Source organism: Zea mays, chromosome 5 (genome assembly GCF_902167145.1).
Source record: "Zea mays cultivar B73 chromosome 5, Zm-B73-REFERENCE-NAM-5.0, whole genome shotgun sequence".
In the NCBI taxonomy this organism is placed as follows: Eukaryota; Viridiplantae; Streptophyta; class Magnoliopsida; order Poales; family Poaceae; genus Zea; species Zea mays.
In genome coordinates, this window is record NC_050100.1 from 8454174 (window position 1) to 8473085 (window position 18912).

The following is an 18912-nucleotide window of genomic DNA, read 5'->3' on the forward strand; positions in this document are numbered from 1 at the left end:
TGAATATGGTTGTGTAAAACACAATTTTAAACTGTAGACAACACTCTTTGCATGATAGAGTTTGAAATAAATGATGAGTTAGGAGAGCTGCTGAAGATAGCCTAATACTAGATAACGTATGTCCTAGAAGTAGCGATGACAATTTTGCCTGCAGGTTTAGATATCCGTCGGATATCCGAAATATATCATGTCCCGTTTGGTTCCGTTAGTCTTAAGACTAAACTTTAGTCCAGAGACTAAACTTTAGTGATACTCTATTTGGTTACATGGATTAAATTGATTCTGAACACATTAAAGGCACTAAATATCCCTTACCTTGTTCCTGTGTATGGCGCCAGTGGAAAAAGTTTTCTTTGAAGGACTAGAGGCTAAAACCAATCAATCTGTACTTTAGTCTTTCTTTTGACAAAACAAAAATAAAACTAAAAACTAGAGACTAACAATTAGCCGCTTTAATCAAAAGAGGTCTAAATCAGCCCGAGGACACATCCGGACTCCCTTCCGGCCCATCTATTTTCTAACCCTAATCCCGGCCGCCATGAGCCCACGACCACGAGCTCCCGAGTGGCCGTCGCCGAGTCTCGGGCTCTTGGCTCACGCGGCGCGGCTCCTCAGGCCCCACCCACCCCCACACCCACGCGCCCGGCGGCGTGCTCTCTGCTCTCTGCTGTCTGCTCTGCACCCAGGACCTTCGGCCACAGGAGCTCAGCCCTATCCCTCGACGGTGCTCGCGGCGGCTCGACCCTTCCCCATCTCCAGCTGCACGCGGTCTCCACCGCCTGGAATCCAGGGCCTCCGACGCCACCCCACCTCCACCGCCTGGAATCGAGGACCGTCGGCGCCGCCGTCCCCTGCCTGCTGCCTCGACTCAACTGTAAGTATCAGTGCGTGCTGCTGCTACTCCTGATGCTAATGTGCTATAAACCAAATCCGAATCACCTGCGTCTTGTGTGATGAACTGATGACGATTGCGATGATCTTGTACATGTCGGTGTGCTGCTGATTGATAGCTTAGGTCGCTGCTTTGGTAGATTTGTACGAGTGTGCAACGTTCTGGTAACAATAAGATGGAAACATTCTTTTGTGTAGCAGTAGTAGTAGAGATCTCTGGTCCTCTATCTAAAGGAATCTAACTTCAGTTTACTGACTAACTGATACGGATCATGACCCATTCACTGTTTGTACACGTAAAAACTGTACCGGCGGGTATCAAATACCCTCTCGATACGTGACGGGGTACCAGATACTGGCTCGATAGCTGACGGGTACAGGTTGACAGGTACATGTATAAAATTTTACGATGCGGGTATAGTCGCGAGTAGGTATGAGTAATCCTCTCAAGTATGGTCATAAATATATATTTACTACACCCAATCCGAATTCGACCCTTTCCATCCCTAGATCCACGGGGCTGACGGCGACCACCAGCAGCCACCGTCCCTCTACCTCGACGGCAGCTGTCGTCTCTGCACAGGTTCCAACTTGCAGCCCCTCACCCAAGCAATCCTCCATCGTCGACCCGTCGTCCCTTGCGGCCTCGCCCATACGCATATTTAGGTATCCTTTGGGTTTCGAATTTACGGATTAAATTGTCATCCCTATTTATGTCGATTTTTTTTCCAGAAATAAGACCGAGGTCAGTTCAACTCTGTCACAGTCAGGCCCGGGTCCTCCCATTCAGGCCTCGGCCACTCGGCCCAGTGGCAGTCCCAGCCGTCAGCCATCTGCTGTCTGCCCATCTCTCCGATTCCCAAATCCCACGCACTGGGCCGTTGGCTAGGCTAGCTTCCGGCTTCTCCTGTTCGGCTGATTCCCAGCCAGGTTGCGGTGTCACCCTCGCCCTGTCGCCCACGCGCTGACGGCAGACGCGCCAGGACGCCAGCAGCCGCCATCCCTCAACCTCGCCGCCGTCCCTCCACCTCGCCGGCAGCCGTCGTCTCTCCACGGCTCCAGAAGTCCCAGCCCCTCATCCAGTCGTCTCTCGTGGCTTGTCCTCCCTTCCCGGTCTCCAAAGCCGGGCAGCGCCGTGATAGGCTATTGCTACGTATCAAAATCTGTAGAGGTTAGCGCCAATTTTATTTTTCCAAAATGCCGAGCTAAAAAATGCGATAATTGAGATGGCCCCGATCTAGTCTGTCATCTCAGATCACATCACAGCAATAGTAGCATGTCTGTTTCGTTTTCGTAGATCATATTGCTACGGAGACTGATTTTTATTTCATAAAAACTAGCAGTGATGACTGATGATCTGTTTCAGGTAATGATTTTTATTTCATATATCCCAAAGCTGCCGCTCCGTTGGCCTCTGGGTGCTAACCATGCTGTTGCAATTCTTTGTGCAATCAAAGTTGTTGATCTTTACTTCACGGTGTTAATCTTTTAGGACTAATGCCCGACACATTTCTTCTGTTCGTTAGTCTTTACTAATTGTAATGACCCATCTCTATCTGTCAATATTGTATATTTCACCGTGTACTCATTTACGCCCTCCTGAAAAACATTCTTCTGTTGTAGCTTTATTGTCAGTCACCTCTATATCAACTGAAGCCATATACCCTTTTATCACCATGCATATATATGGATTGTATTTGTCTGTCTACCATGAGCTTGATGCTTCATTTTATAAGGAAAAAGAGAGGATCATTTCTGTTTTTGTTGTTTCTTATTTTCATAGTAGAAAGGTTCTAATGGGGCCCATTAAGTATTGTGGCTGCAAAACATGTGCTAAGACCGTCTGCAGCAGTCTATCTATAGTTTACCCAAAAGTACTGTTCTGCGCTGTAGATTGTACTGCTCGCAAAGTGGAGTTTGAATATGGGTACGAGGATAAGTAAGCTGCAAAACATATGCTAAGTAGTCCTATGGACACAGTCTAGGAAATACATTCGTCATGATGTGGCTGAGCATCATACTTCACATTAATTGATATGCTACCATCCATGCACTGAACCTTTTACCGTAAGTACTCACTGAATATATGTTCCCGTCCCTTTGATTCTGGTACCCTATTCATGATGAATATTATGCTCAAACATCACAAAGTTGTTGCCCATGTCACAGCAAGGTTGATTTTCTAAACTGCTTCAGATTTTTGTTTACCGATGTCTGTGTTACTTGATGGTTACATGGCAGTGCTGATTTTTATCATCTCCAGGTGTCAGGGTATTTGCAAACGGTGACAAAGGTTCTGCCTTGCCTTGCTGTGGAGCCATGGCTGCAAAGATACGCGTGGTGATGAAGTCTTTTATGAGCCAAAGCAACCAGGTCGTAGGGCTTCTGCCATTCACAAAGAAGGTCGGACTACCTGAATCGCGAGCCTTGTACACCGTGCTGCGGTCGCCGCATATCGATAAGAAGTCCAGGGAACAGTTCTCGATGCATGTCAAGAAACAGTTTGTGGAACTGACAGCCAAACCGCACGAGCTCCACAAGAAGTTCTTCTGGCTAAAACGCCTGCGCATACCTGGGGCCCAGTACGAGGTGCAGATTTCTTTCAAGACACGCCTGGATATGGCGAGCCTAAGGTCCCAGGCTCCTTGATGGCTCACGATGATCGTTCTTATCGTCCCGCGAAAGTTTGAAGTGCTGAGACTGGTACTCAGAACTTGTATCCATCAACATTTCATATGAAGACATGCTTATTTTGATGACTTTCGAAAAATGTAGCTGCTAACTATTTCCAGTGCAGTTTTGAGTGCTTATGGCTTGATTCACACAAATGTAGCTGCTACGTTCAGAAATAAAAAAATTATGGAAATACAGCATGATATCGCTTGATTCACAAAACTTTGTGCTGTACTGTTTCCAGTGCAGTTAGCAGTCATCATTATTTTTTAGTTCATACTGTATAATAGTGTCTAGGAAGGTTGGGAGTGTGGAGGATAAATGTGGAGAGATGGTGAGAATGAGCGGACAAGAGGTAGAGCAAGTTAAAGGACGGATTGAGATGAGAACTTAAGATGACGAGTTTAGAAAGCTAAATACGTATTTCAAGATATGGATCAGAATTTGATTTAAATTTAGGAAGCTAAATGCGAGATTAAAAGTATTAAAGCCTAGATGAGCTCAGAACAAGTTTAGAGAGCTGACTGTGCAAATTTGAAAATAACTTAGAATAAGTTAGAGAATCATGAGCGAGATTTATTCGTACAAAACTAGCATCAAATCAATTACGACGATCAGAGCCTTCAAAATGCCGCCCGTGCATCAACACAAATGAGCGCACACAAGGCATTCAGGTGAAAAAAAAAACGTGTTCATAAAACAGGCCATTTGTCGATTTCGTAAGCAGATGTTTCGTCTACAAAAAAATCGTAAGCAGACGACTCGGATGGACAATCGTATGTCTGTATTTCAATAAATTATCTGTTGTAACAAAAATGCTATCAACCAGCTAGTACAGCATCAAGTGAACATCGAAGAATGATGGCATGTGGTTGCCGCGAGTCACCGAAAAAATTTGCACATGATCCCTGTGCAAGTGAAGTAGACCTCGTGCTCCAAAAGGTCATTTGGAGAGTTCAACAAAATTCTGTTGCCCATTCACTCCACCGAATCCCATTCAGTCTGTTCATTTGGAGTTATGAACCTTACGTGCAAATGTTGCTGCAACAAGAAGCGGGAAAGCGATACTTGCATCGCAATGCACCTGCATTTCCAGTTCAAAGAACGGATTAGATTGCTAGACTAATACGTGCTCTCCCATTATGCTGGTTTCTTCTTGATATCTTCTATTAGCAGATAAAGCACGATTAAATAATCAGATAATAATTCATTACAGTTATTAGAGAATGTAAGATGGTGCATGTTTGAAGCCTAAAATGCAGCGTTCTAACATTCTGTCAGTGCGGAAGTTGCCCACAGTGACAGAAGTTAAGTTGTTTTAGAAATTAATATACAGCTTTATATATACTTTTCGACCCTAATAAAATATACTTTTCGACCCTAATAAAAATATACTTTTCGATTGTTTTGATACCTCGTTGCAAGACAAATCAACAGCAAGAGTTTGTGTGCAGCGTGACGTTTACCAGAGTAAGTTTAACTAGAGTTATGTGAAACATAAGAAACAGCATCTGAAGCTTCGTGAAGGAACATATACCTTTACAGGTTTTGCTGAACCCTTAATCTTGCCCCATGAGACTGCTTCATCGGGGTGTGCTCCAGAATCGCTACCATCAAACTCTTGAGCCGTGTTAATATACACAGCATAATCTGCACCATTGCGGAACATATTGGCATTGCATATATGATGCTTTGGAAGGCCTCCACCAAGAACTATAATCCCTGTCTTCCTTGGTGTTGCATGGATGGCTTCCCCATTCATCAGACGTATATCTGTAAAGATTTCAAGCTCAATGTTGCATAAGAAAGCAAAGACAAGGACAGAACAGTGAATCATACCTTGTACAATGTCAATAATAAGGCCAGGATTACGAACTGCATGACAAAACAGCATGTCTCCAAGTGATCCATCAGTCAATGCTGGGCAGTATACAGGGATGTTATTCTGGTCAAGTACTGACGAGTTAGTACTGTGTGACGACTATTGACTTGAGATGTAAATCAACAAAATAGCTCATGAAGTTAAGAACTCCAGTATAAAAAAAGCACAAACACCAATGAAAAATATATGTAACAGGGAAGGGTAAGCCAGAATAACAGTTATTTATACTGCTTCAATCTACTAAGCCCTGAACAATTCTAAAAAAAGGTTCGAACATAGATATCAGGTATACAAACACATGGCATTAATCAATGAGATGGGAAGATTCAAATCAGAAAATGCAACTATCCGGAGAAAATACATGACTCCTGGGACAGTGAAAAATAAATCACACGGTAAAGCAACAATAACTTGGCCACATAACTCAACAGAACTTTAATTACTTTTTACATCCCTCCCCCCCCCCCCCCACAAAATATCATACACAAATAAAGGAGGATCTGTCCCATTTCTGAAGTTCTTTTAATACTTCCTAAGCATACACAGTTATATGTTACCTTGTATGCCCAATAAAGATAGGAGCTTTCATCATTTATTTCTTTGCCAAGGCGCGCTATCACCTTCGACGGTGTCCAAACATTCTGCAAGGAACAATAGATTGATACATGACAAAGATATAAATATGGTTTGCCTCTTGTTTCCAGAAAAAACAAGATCAATTACTGATACACCAGAGCTGGCAGGTGATCTATTACAAAACATTATTGATGTGAAAATGCAGGCTGCTCCTGAGTTAAAACATCAAATATCCAGTGAGGTGTAACCTTCTCTGTATCGATACTCAGCAACTTCTGAAGGAACTAATAGCTCAGACTTCAAATATTTGGTTTGGCAAGATCTCACTTGTCTGGCTATTCAAGTTCATATGCATATTACTAGAAAGAGAAAATAGAACGTCATCACTCTAAAGGCCATAAAAAGTATAATGTCGATAAAAAATAATTCATTGAAGAAAGGTCAAAAGAATGCCAATAGTTTTTTTTAATCTTTTTAGTACATTAAGTGTGACATGCTACACAAATAGTTTTTAAAGAACTTTTGGATCCATGTCATAGATTAATTCCATGTTAGGCTTTTCTTTCCTGCTTATTAGTGTCAAAGACAGTAGAAAATCTACAGCCCTCTAAAAGAAACATTTTACAGATTGCAAAAAAAAACATATTCATATTACACTTCTAGTATCTAATAGCAACTGCATACGACAAATGAAAGCCATGGTTAGCAAGTACATTTGTTTCAGCCACAAGAAATATTTTATAGCTTTGACCCAACAGGGATGCTTACCTCAGTAGATTGCTCCTGTAGCATCTGGTCGAAGAGTGGCATGATCCAGTTCTCAAACTTGCAATAGTTGTCATTGGGCACCAACAGATTTCCTATCCGGTTCAGTCCTTTTGACCGCAGCAGTGCTCCAGGTAAAGAAAAATCGCCTCTGTAAGTTGGTGCAAGGCATTTAATGAGATCCTCCTCTATACCCCCAGCACTTGTAACAATAACATCCACCTAAAGAACATAATTTTTCATTGAAGAAGTTAGTGACATTAGAACACTAGAGCTCAATGCATCTGGTAATAGACCACTTTACATAGGGACATTGAAACTTCTTTTCAATCTAAACATGCGCTTGTGATACAGAGTTGGAGAGTTTACCATGTGATGCTGAGCTAGAAAACGGATTATATCCCGGATGCCAGAAGACACGAGGTTCGAGGTGAAGCCCAGAAATATCTTGCACTTCACAGATGCTCTATATTTAGGGTCAAGTTCAGCTTCATCGCAATCCTCGCTGGGCTTCTCATGCGACAACCTCCAGTCTAACTTTAGTTCAGCCAAGCATAGTAAATATCAGAACCTCAGAAACCATAGTAGCGGATTCGACAAAACTGAAACTCAATAAATACGCCGAGGCAATATTGTAAGAGCAAAGGTATTTTTTGTGATTTAGGTGGCTCTCTACCTTAAACCAAAGGCAAGTCCAACTACAAATGTTTACTTGGCAGCAATATACAAGAAAAAGCAGAAACTTCCATAGCAATTTTATGTCCGTGTTGCTCGATTTAGGTGAAAACTTTAACCCGCATACTTGGGGCCCTTTCACTGTTACCGCAAATTCAAATAAACCTACATCACCGAGGAAGCTGTAACCGCTGGACATCTATCAGCTTGGCCATGTCTTCGAATGACTTGGCGCCTCCATGCATTTCCAGAACAAAATCCAGGCGACCTAAACATGAATTCGCCCGAGGTCCAACACAAAACACACTACAACAGACCTCGCATCGCACAAAACCACATAAACCTATCTCCTCCTCTAGGCAGTTAAACCCCCAAGCGCAGACTCGCCCAGCAGCGCAGCGAGCGACGTACCATCTGGTTGACGACGTCGATGGCGTCGCCGAGGTTGGATGCCTGGAACCCGGTGGACGCGAGCGAGGCGAGCAGCCCCTCGAGTCCGACGGCCGGGTCGTTGAAGTCGGCGCCGGCGATCCTCGTGAACCGCGACTCGTCGAGCGACTCCGACGGCTTGAGCACGATGGAGCGCACGCCCTCCAGCGCCTCCAGTTCGCCGCCTCCCGCACCGGCGGCCATCTCTCGAGTCTGGAGGAGGAGCCCGAACCGCCGCAGCCGTGAGACAGCAGCCTCGCTTTCGCTTCGTTTTTTTTTTATTTTTCGCGCAGAAGCGGAAAAGGAAGAATCAGGTTCCGCGCGGCCCGCCTTTTTAGTGCGGTGGTCGGCCCATTGAAATTTGGGTTTCCGAGATTTTGGGCCGAGACTGAGCGAATCTGGCCCAGCACCGCCAATCTAGTGAGGCTTGATGAAACTGCCGTGGATAGCCTTGCAAACTCACCCAGTCACTTGGCGAGCAGCGCCTCGTCTACGCCCGCGACTTCCGAGAGACCGAGACCGGCCGTGCCGCACGTCTGGCATAGTTTGTTGATGCTGATGGCTACACCTACATCAACGTAACAGAGTCTCCGGAATCAGCAAACCCTAGTCACATCGTCGTGCCTGCCAGCTGCAGCATTGCATCACCACCGCTGTTATTTGCGTACGTACCAGCTGCAGCTATCAAGGTCTGAACTCGATCTGCAGGTCCCCGACGGAATTATAACCAAAAGCTTGATCTGTCCCTCTCAGTCTCCCAACCGGTGCTGCCAGCTGCGGCTGACGAGTAGCTAGCTAGCCCTTACACGGACTGGAGCAGTGAAACCAACGTCTGAATCGTCGCTGATCGGCTGGCAAGGCAATGGCTGTTCCTCCGGTGTCGTCTTCTAAGCACTGCAAGAACAGAGGTTTGCAGGGCTAGACGATTGAGATCCAGTTAGTCATAAAGTAGCCCTAATCTAATCCACGGTGCAGCCAGCCACCGCGCCTAGCTTTGACCTCTCGTCGCTTAACAACAAGGGAGGCCGGGGCAGTTCCGCAAATACCCCGTGACGGCATGGGAGCTTCCGCAACTGGGCTGGCCTGGCCTGGCCACCACGTGCATGTCGAGCTCATGCAAAGTGCACGGTCCCCCACGGGCGGGCTGATGGTGATTGGTCAGGGTGAGGCGGAGGAGGAGATTGCGTTGGCCCGCCCGGTGTCGGCGTCAGCCGTCAGAAATTCCAATGCGGGGGGCAGGGGGCTAGCTCTGGAAGAAAAAAAACTCCAGACACCTCGAGTCTTGCGAACCTGCTCGAGGTCATGGGCTCAGGGCGGCTCGTGAGCATCCAGTGAGCCTAGTATGATTTTTAAGCTAGCTAGCTGATCCACCGAACCGAGCCGAACTAAATCGTTTTGACTCGCGTGTTGTGCCAAATTAATTAAACTATAAAATAATGATAGATAATAGATAACATTGCTTATAATATTAAATAAGGATTATATTTTATACATTTACATACTATTAAATTACTATATAATACAATATTATTTATCAAGATCTAGCTCGTGAGCCGAGCAGAGCCTCCTCTTTCAGTTTGTTGAGTGAATGATCTGAGCTAAACTGAGCTCGGTCTACCAACGAGCCGAGCCGAACCGAGCTCGACTCGACTCGTTTCCGGCTTACGGGGGCGCACCTCTCCTCTCCTGTTGACAAGTTGTGTTCATACTTCATCGTTCACATCCACCACACCCAAACCTAGCATGCTTGCTCCTCGCCAAGTCGCTGAATCGATATGGTTTCGCCTCTCTGAAATTCTTCACATCCATATTATCTCTTAACTGTATTTATGATGATCAAGAGGTCCAGGGATTATATCATGCAGTATACAATCATTAACATTCTCGCCCATCCTTTAAACATTAACAATTGATTTCCAACAACAGGTTCACAAAAACCATATAAATTCCATCAATCTTCCATTATCGTGACATATCTAACATTGTTACAAAAAATGTTAGTTATAACAATGTTATGTTATCATTAATCATTAAAACTTATCTAGAGACCTAGATGCTCTCAAATATGATAATGTGTCAAATTAAATACCCAACTTCTTAGTGGTCTAAAGTTCCTTTTGTATCCAGTCTATAAAGCTTTAGGTGAGCCACAATTACTTGCCCACATCGTTGTTTGAAAGCATCTAGGCCCCTGGTTGGTTTTAGTGATTAATGACAACGTAATATTATATGCGACTAACGTGTGTTTTGCAGAGACAAATGGTAAGTTAGGTCGCATGACAGGTAGAAGTACTACAACGGTGAAAACAATCCCGGAGATAAGAACTCGAAGCGACGGCTAAAACGACGGAACAAAAGGTGAAGGTCTACGGAGTCCGAGTGTCAAGGAGATGTGGACACTCGCGATTTAGTTAGGTCTTTTATTCTCTTTTAGCCGTACTATAAAGAGGGGTTGTCGATGAGTAGTTTGACCAAGAGAGTTCTAGTGTAGTGTTGGTGCACAATCACACTCATATACAGTGCTAGGTGTCACTCTAGAACTCACACACAAGTTAGAGCAAAAACTGATTTGAAAATCAGGTGAAAAACAAGAGTTAGGGTTTCTGGCTTAGGGGCACCGGACTGTCCGGTGTGCACCGGACTGTCCGGTGCACCCTCTGCCAGGTGGGGCCTGGCTGGTCCACAGCAGAGTCTTCCCAGTCGCAGAAACCCGAGAGCGCAGTCTTTGGAGATGAATTTTAGTGGCACACCGGACACCGCACCGGACTGTCCGGTGTGCACCGGACAGTGGACTGTTCACTGTCCGGTGCGCCATGAGTCCAACGGCTCTGTGTCAGAACTAGCCGTTGGAAGTGACCGTTGGCGCACCGGTGGCGCACCGGTGGCGCACCGGACTGTCCGGTGCGCCATCGCGCAGCACATTGCCTGTAACGGCTAGTTGGTGGGTGAGGGCTATTTATACCCCCTCCACCCACCATATTCAATGTCTTGCACTCCACATTTATTCCAGCACCTTGGTAGAGTATTGCAAGCACCAAAAGCCTAGTGAGGAGATTAGAGAATCATAATCCGCGCTTGTTCCTCATTAGCGCTAGTGAGAGCCACCTAGAGCACACACCACTTGCATTAGGCTTCTCTTGGTCAAGCGAAAGTCTATGGCTTGTTACTCTTGGTGATCGGCATCACCTAGACGGCTTGGTGGCGTTGAGAGCTCGGTGATCACCGTGAAGATCTTGTTGGTGACCCGACTCAAGTTTGTAAGCGGTCTCGAGGGATCCACCGCGCCGGAGTGGCAAAGGATCATCTCGTAGTGAGCACTTGGTTCTTGCGAGGACCAAGGGGGAGCGATACCCTTGCGCGGGTGCTCCAACGAGGACTAGTGGAGAGTGCCGACTCTTCGATACCTCAGGAAAAATTGGAGGAGTCTTCTAAACTTTGCTTTACATTCCGCACTTAATTCAAGCACTTTACATTGTGTATTTGTTTAGCAAGTATTTGAAGTATTATCTTAGCTTTATTACATTTCTAGTATTATGTGCTTAGTGCTAGTTGTTGGGGTGAAGTTGGGCTCTTGTTTAGCTCTTGCTTAGGTTTTAATTAGTGTTGATTTTTAGAAAAGCCCAATTCACCCCCCCTCTTGGGCATCGTGATCCTTTCAATTGGTATCAAAGCCTTGTTGCTCATAGATTAGCTTAACCGCTAGAGTTACGATGTCCGGTGGGGATGGACCTCCTCCCGTTTTTTATGGTGACGATTTTCCTTATTGGAAAATTCGTATGGAAGCATACTTAGAGGCTATAGACATTGGTGTCTATAAAGCCGCCACACAAGGGTTTCCCCAACCTAGAGATCCCACAAATCTTGTAGGTGATGAGTTCAATTATGAGAAATGGAATGCGAAGGCCAAAAACACCTTTTTTAGAGGCCTTTGCAAAGATGTGTTCAATAGAGTTTGGAATCATAAAAATGCTCATGATTTGTGGATGGACATTTGTGCTCTACACGAAGGAACTAGAAGTGAACGTGAGGAAAGATATCACATAGCTATGCGAAAGTTAAATTCTTTTGAAATGCTTGCTAATGAAAATGCAAACGATATGTACTCACGACTTAATATTCTTGTAGAGGAAGTCAATGGATTGGGGCTTACTCAAATCTCACAACCGGATGTTGTGAGGAAGATTCTCAGTGTCCTCCCAATAGACAAATATGGACACATTGTCACTGTGCTACATCAAATGGATCTTTCAGTTACCACACCTACACAAATTTTGGGAAAGATCAATGCCCATGAAATGTACATGCACATCAACAAAGAAGAATCATCTTCTAAAAGAAAGGATTTGGCTCTCAAAGCAAATCATGAAAGAAAAGGAAAAGCAAAAATACAAGTTGAGGAAGAGTCCTCAAGTGATGATGACCTTGATGCAAACATTGCCTTGATGGTAAGGAAGACCACCAAGATGTTGAAGAAGCTAAATAGAGAAGGCATCAAATTTGATTCAAGAAAGAAGAAGTTCTTTTCCAACAAAAGAAAGCCCATTTCTGAGATGGACTGCTACAACTGTGATGAGCTTGGTCATCTTGCTCATCAATGCAACAAGCCCAAGAAGAACAAGTTCAAGGGCAAGAAGGAAGATGACAGCGATGATGAAAAGAAGGAAAAGAAATTTTTCAAGAGGAAGGATGGGAAGCAAAAGAGGTTCCACAAGAAGAAGAATGGAAAGGCCTATATTGTTGGCGATTGGCTCACCGACATCGAATCATCAAGTGGATCTTCTTCAAGTGAAGAAGAGGATGATGAAAAAGTTGCGGCCATCGCCGGGGACTTCTCTTCACCACCACCATCGCCATCATCCACTTCTCACCTATGCCTCATGGCTAGGGGTGAACGAAAGGTACAAAATGATATTAATATTGATGATGATAGTGATAGTGATAGTGATAGTGATGAAGAATTTGCTTCACCTTCATATGATGAGTTAGCTGACTTACTTAAAGAATATACTTAAATCATTAGAAAGTCAAAAGCTAAATGTGATAGGTTGAAGAATGAAAATGAATCTTTAAATGCCAAGTATGACATAGTTATAAAGGCTAGTGATGAAATAAAAGAAGAAAATAAAACTATGTCATCAACTGTAAATGAGCTCACAAACTCCCTAAAAGATGCTAAGGAGAAGTATGACAAATTAAATGAAGCTAATAGGGAGTTGCAAAATAGACTAGTTAAGATCAAGGAAGACTATACTCAAATTAAATTTGATCATGACAATCTTCTTGTTGAAAATGAACTTTTATCTTGCAAAACACATGAGGCTATTAACCCTGTTGTTAAGCTTGATGTAGCAACCTCATGTGATGATTTGATTCAAGAAGAGCAAACTAGTCTACATGCTGAATTGACTGAAAAAGTTGAAGTCCTGACTTTAGACAACCAAAAATTGAAGAATTATTTGACTGATGCAACTACTAGAGGAAAAGTTGCTATTGAGAACAATGATTTCAACAATGAGTTGGCAGTGGATAATCAAAGGCTTAAGAATGAGGTCAAGAAACTAAAAAGTGAAAATGAACATCTTGCAACAAGTGTGCAAAAGTTCAACAAGGGTCAATACCTCCAAAATGAGCTGCTTATGAACACTGTTATGAAAAGTAACAAGAGTGGTATTGGATACAATGCTTTTGTGCAAAAGAAAGCTATCACTCAATACAAGCCAAAGCAGACTCACAAGCCTATCAAATGCTTTGAGTGTGGAAATGAAGGTCATTTTGCCCACAACTGCAAAGCTAAACCACCAACTCCCTTGCCTAAGCACTCAAGATCATTTGCTTTCAATGCTCACTATGTTCTAAGAAAGGTTGCAAATGGAAAGATTAAGGTTACATTCCTAGGTCCACCAAATAAGAGTAGACTTAGACAAATCTGGGTGGCAAAGTCCTTAATTGAGAGAGTCACTGGTCCTATGCAATATAGGGCTCTCAAAACTCAAGCTTGAATTGTCTGTGAATGTAGGTGAACTACAAGACCGGTGGGAGCCATTGGGTTATTGACAGTGGATGCACACAACATATGACAGGCAACCCACAGATGTTCACCTCATTAGATGAGAATGTTGATGGTCAAGATAAAATCACATTTGGAGACAACTCAAAAGGAAAAGTACAAGGACTTGGCAAGGTGGCAATCTCAAATGACTTATCAATATCAAATGTTCTCTTAGTTGCACCTTTGAGCTTCAATTTATTATCAGTGGGACAACTCTATGATCTTGGACTTCAATGCTTATTCACTCCATCAGAGGTTATTGTAACAAAAATGGATGATGAATCAATGGTATTCAAGGGTTTTAGATACAACAACCTCTACTTAGTGGATTTCACTTCAGAAGATGCAGACTTAAGAACTTGCCTCTTCACCAAAGCTTCTCTTGGATGGCTTTGGCATAGGAGGCTTGCACATGTTGGGATGAGCACACTCAAGAAGGTATTAAAGAAAGATATGGTTAGAGGATTAAAGGATGTGGTATTTGAAAAGGACAAGCCATGCAGTGCATGTCAAGCTGGAAAGCAGGTTGCTAATACACATCCCACTAAAGCTTTCATGTCAACATCAAGGCCACTGGAACTACTTCATATGGATTTATTTGGACCTACAAATTATGTCAGTGCCGGTGGCAACCTCTACTGTCTAGTGATTGTTGATGACTTCTCAAGATACACTTGGGTGTTCTTTCTCCATGACAAATCTGAAGTTGCATCTATATTCAAGAAGTTTGCCAAGAAAGCACAAAATGAATTTGATTGCAAGATTAAGAAGATTAGAAGTGACAATGGCAAAGAATTTGACAACACCAACATTCATGAGTACTGTGATGAAATTGGGATCAAGCATGAAGTATCTGCCACATATACACCTCAACAAAATGGAGTTGTTGAAAGGAAAAATAGGACCTTGATCACTCTTGCAAGAACAATGATTGATGAGTATAACACACCGGAGAGGTTTTGGGCCGAAGCTGTCAACACTGCTTGCTATGCATCAAACAGGCTATTTCCTCACCGGCTACTTGCGAAGACTCCTTATGAACTGCTAAATGGGAAAAAGCCAGACGTCTCTTTCTTCCGGGTGTTTGGGTGCAAATGCTACATCTACAAAAAACGCCATCATCTAGGGAAGTTTCAAAGATGTTGTGATATTGGTTTTCTTTTGGGTTATTCATTAAAGTCCAAAGCATATCGAGTATTCAACCATGCCACTGGCGTGGTAGAAGAAACATATGATGTGGAATTTGATGAGACTAATGGCTCCCAAGGAGCACTTGAAAATCTTGATGATGTAGGTGATGAGCCACTTAGGGAAGCAATGAAGAACATGCCTATTGGAGCTATCAAACCAAAAGAAGATGAAGAAGAGGTGCAAATCATTGACAAGCCTTCTTCATCAAATGTACCACAAGATGATGAAAAAGATGAGAGGCATGCAAATGAAGATACATTTGTCTCTCATGAACAAGCAAGGGTACAAGCCGAAGATGTTGATGCTCCAGGATCTTCTTCCCAAGTGGTTGACAGGAGGAACTCATCACTACTTCAAGCTCATCCTCAAAACCAAATCATCGGGAGTCCTTCACAAGGGGTTATTACTCGATCACATAAACATGCTAATTTTATTGAACATCACTCTTTTGTTTCTTGTGTTGAGCCTACTTGTATAGATGAGGCGCTACAGGATCCGGACTGGGTGAATGCCATGCATGAAGAACTTAACAACTTCACCCGCAACGAAGTTTGGACCCTGGAGAAACCCCCACAAGATGCAAGAATCATTGGAACAAAGTGGGTGTTCAGAAACAAACAAGATGATCAAGGTGTGATTGTAAGAAACAAGGCAAGACTTGTTGCAAAGGGATTCTCTCAAGTTGAAGGCTTAGATTTTGGAGAGACCTTTGCACCGGTTGCTCGACTGGAAGCCATCCGTATCCTACTTGCATATGCATCATGCTATGATATAAAACTTTATCAAATGGATGTAAAAAGTGCATTTTTAAATGGCTTCATAAATGAACTTGTATATGTTGAGCAACCGCCTGGATTTGAAGACCCTAGATATCCTAACCATGCTTACAGGTTGTCCAAGGCGCTTTATGGGCTAAAGCAAGCTCCAAGGGCTTGGTATGAGCGTCTTCGCGACTTCCTCATCGAAAAGGGCTTCAAAATCGGGACCGTCGACACAACTCTCTTCACAAAGAAACATAACGGTGATATTTTCATTTGTCAAGTATATGTTGATGATATAATCTTTGGCTCGACAAATGACTATCATTGCAAGGAATTTGGTGAGTTGATGTCGAAGGAGTTCGAGATGTCAATGATTGGTGAGCTAACATACTTCCTCGGCTTCCAAGTCAAGCAAATGAAAGATGGTAACTTTCTCTCACAAGAGAAGTATACCAAAGACTTGTTGAAAAGATTCAACATGGAGAAGTGCAAACCAATCAAGACCCCCATGCCTACAAATGGACATCTCGACTTAGATGAGGGAGGTAACCCGGTTAATCAAACTCTCTACCGTTCTATGATTGGTAGTTTATTATACCTTACCGCATCTAGGCCCGATATTATGTTTAGTGTGTGCATGTGTGCTAGATTTCAATCTAATCCTAAGAAAGCTCACCTTCGCGCTGTTAAGAGAATTCTTAGGTATCTCAGGCACACCACAAGCGTTGGTCTGTGGTATCCCAAAGGAGCTACTTTTGATTTAATTGGCTATTCCGATTCGGATTATGCCGGTTGCAAAATTGATAGGAAAAGTACTTCTGGGGGATGCCATCTGCTTGGTAGATCACTAGTTTCATGGACATCCAAAAAGCAAAATAGTGTTGCCTTGTCAACTGCCGAAGCGGAATACATTGCCGCAGGTGCTTGTTGCACACAGATTTTATATATATGAAACAAACTCTTCTAGACTATGGCGTAGTCCTTGAAAAGGTACCTTTGTTGTGTGATAATGAGAGTGCTGTTAAAATTGCTAATAATCCTGTACAACACTCTCGCACCAAGCACATTGATATCCGTCATCACTTCCTTAGAGATCATGTTGCTAAAGGAGATATCATTTTAGAAGGAGTGAGGTCGGAAGATCAATTAGCGGATATTTTCACTAAGCCACTTGATAAGACCCGCTTTTGCATGTTGAGGAATGAACTAAATATTCTTGATCTCAGAAATTTTATGTGAAATGTCAAATGGTGTTGTCAAGCGTGCATTGCATATTTAAATTCCTTGTATTGCATCTAGGACTTGTCTAACCTAGTTGAGATAACCGCCAATAAAGCGAGTGAAAAAGCTTAACTCGGGTCAAACCTGACAAGTCTTAGTTTTTAAGCTTTTAGCACTTAAATTCTTACTTTCTATGCAATTATTGGTTCTTGAAATGTGCATGAGGTACTGCACTTAGGGGGAGTATTCAAAACTCAAATCACTCATGGAAACCCCGAGTGCAAACCAAAATGCAAATTTCACCATTTGCCTATTTTCTCTAAAAATTATCTAGCCTATGGCAAAATATTTTGAAAAGTATAGGAGGGTGCCAATACCTGTCCCAACAAGTGTTATTTTGTGTGATTATAAGTTGGGATTTGGTTTGGTTAGGAGTTAGATAGAAAAATTCAAAATTTTCCAAACTCCCCTCTGTCTGGGCTCACCGGACAGTCCGGTGTGCACCGGACACTGCACTGTGCAATGTCCGGTGCACCGGCAGCCGCGCGCTAAAATCCATTTTCTCTGTGCGGTGTCCGGTGGTTCACCGGACAGCTACTGTGCGCTGTCCGGTGTGCACCGGACAGGCACTGTAGACTGTCCGGTGCGCCCATCTCGCGTTTTAAAAAAAGGCCTCCAGCCCGACCGGGCCAGAGGCATTCTTTTCCTGGCCGCGCGCTCTGTCTCCTCCTCTGTCTCTGGCGATTTCCCAGCGCCCGCCGACGACCTCCTCTCTCCGGCGACCTCCGTGCTCCGGCGATCGTGTGCCCGGGCTCGCCCTCTCCCTCTCGGTGAGCAGGCTCACCTCTTCCCCCTAAGTTCCCCCTCTCCCTTCCTCTCTGTCTCTTTGGCTGTGCACCACCCCTGTGTACCCGTTTCAAATTTCTGTGAAATCCCATGCATCCAGTTGGTGGATTGTGTTCCCTTGTCCCTATTTCATATCCCTACAGGTCCTTGGCTCCTTCGGGAGGGTATTCCTACCTCAAATGGCCATATTCCTAAAACCCTAACTCCCCGCACACCATGTGCTCGGTGAAATGCCCAAACCAGCCAAACTTGCTCCAATTGAACCCAGATTTTTCAGGCACCTTCACAACACTTCCAGTAACCTACTTGCCAAATTTCACGCCAATCCGAGATCCCAGGCTTAAATTTCACCAAAATTCCCGTTTTGAGCGATCGTTTCTGAGCCGAGTGCCCTAATTCCTTTTTCTTCGCCTAAATTCAAACCAAGCACACACTTCACTCATATTCACCTATATAAACCTATTCGTGAAGTATCGGCTCAATTCCATATCATTTCGTGCCTCATTTCGAATTCCAAACCTCCTATGTCACTATTTGTCTGTCAAACGTCGTTTTCACGTCGTTTGACTTCTTGATCGTCCCGTCTCGTGCCATATCTCTCTGTGTATGTATTTATTCACATTTCATATGCTTATGACTATGTGACTAATACGTGCTCACCTCTTCTGTCATTTCAGTGACCTTGTGTGACCGTGTGCCGTCTCCCGTCCTGCCTGGATCGTCACCTCTCGTGTGAGCTTTCCAGGTAGACATCTCACTATTTGCTAAATCTCTCGGTCACTTTTGCTCTGTGCTTAGTCTCTCTATCTCATTTGCAGCCTTTAGTTTAGGATGCCGCGCACGAAGAATGCGTCGGCGTCAGGGGGTGGCGATGACGAGGACCCTCGTCGCCCCTTCAGGCAGGTGAAGGGCAAGACTGTCTATTTGGAGCAGCAGGAAGGCCGCAAGAAGCG

The 18912-nt window shown here is 43.9% G+C and overlaps 2 protein-coding genes across 3 annotated transcripts; one reads left to right on the plus strand and one right to left on the minus strand.

The window, feature by feature from the left end:
* Positions 1–565: 565 nt before the first annotated feature.
* LOC541869 (40S ribosomal protein S10, mitochondrial-like) lies at positions 566–3781 on the plus strand. Of its 2 annotated transcripts, none has more exons than XM_020537569.2 (2): positions 566–874; positions 3162–3781. In XM_020537569.2, the coding sequence occupies exon 2, from the start codon at positions 3211–3213 to the stop codon at positions 3538–3540; it is 330 nt and encodes a 109-aa protein (XP_020393158.1). In that variant the 5' UTR covers positions 566–874; positions 3162–3210; the 3' UTR covers positions 3541–3781. The 2 variants fall into 2 exon arrangements, with proteins under 2 accessions (XP_020393158.1, NP_001105007.1); NM_001111537.3 differs by having other exon boundaries at positions 569–874; positions 3155–3781.
* Positions 3782–4240: 459 nt separating this feature from the next.
* LOC100282705 (deoxyhypusine synthase 1) lies at positions 4241–8179 on the minus strand. The gene is made up of 7 exons (NM_001155612.2): positions 7874–8179; positions 7157–7324; positions 6791–7009; positions 6004–6087; positions 5404–5509; positions 5102–5337; positions 4241–4648 (listed from the first exon to the last, which is right to left on the minus strand). The coding sequence occupies exons 1-7, from the start codon at positions 8093–8095 to the stop codon at positions 4571–4573; spliced, it is 1113 nt and encodes a 370-aa protein (NP_001149084.1). The 5' UTR covers positions 8096–8179; the 3' UTR covers positions 4241–4570.
* Positions 8180–18912: the final 10733 nt, after the last annotated feature.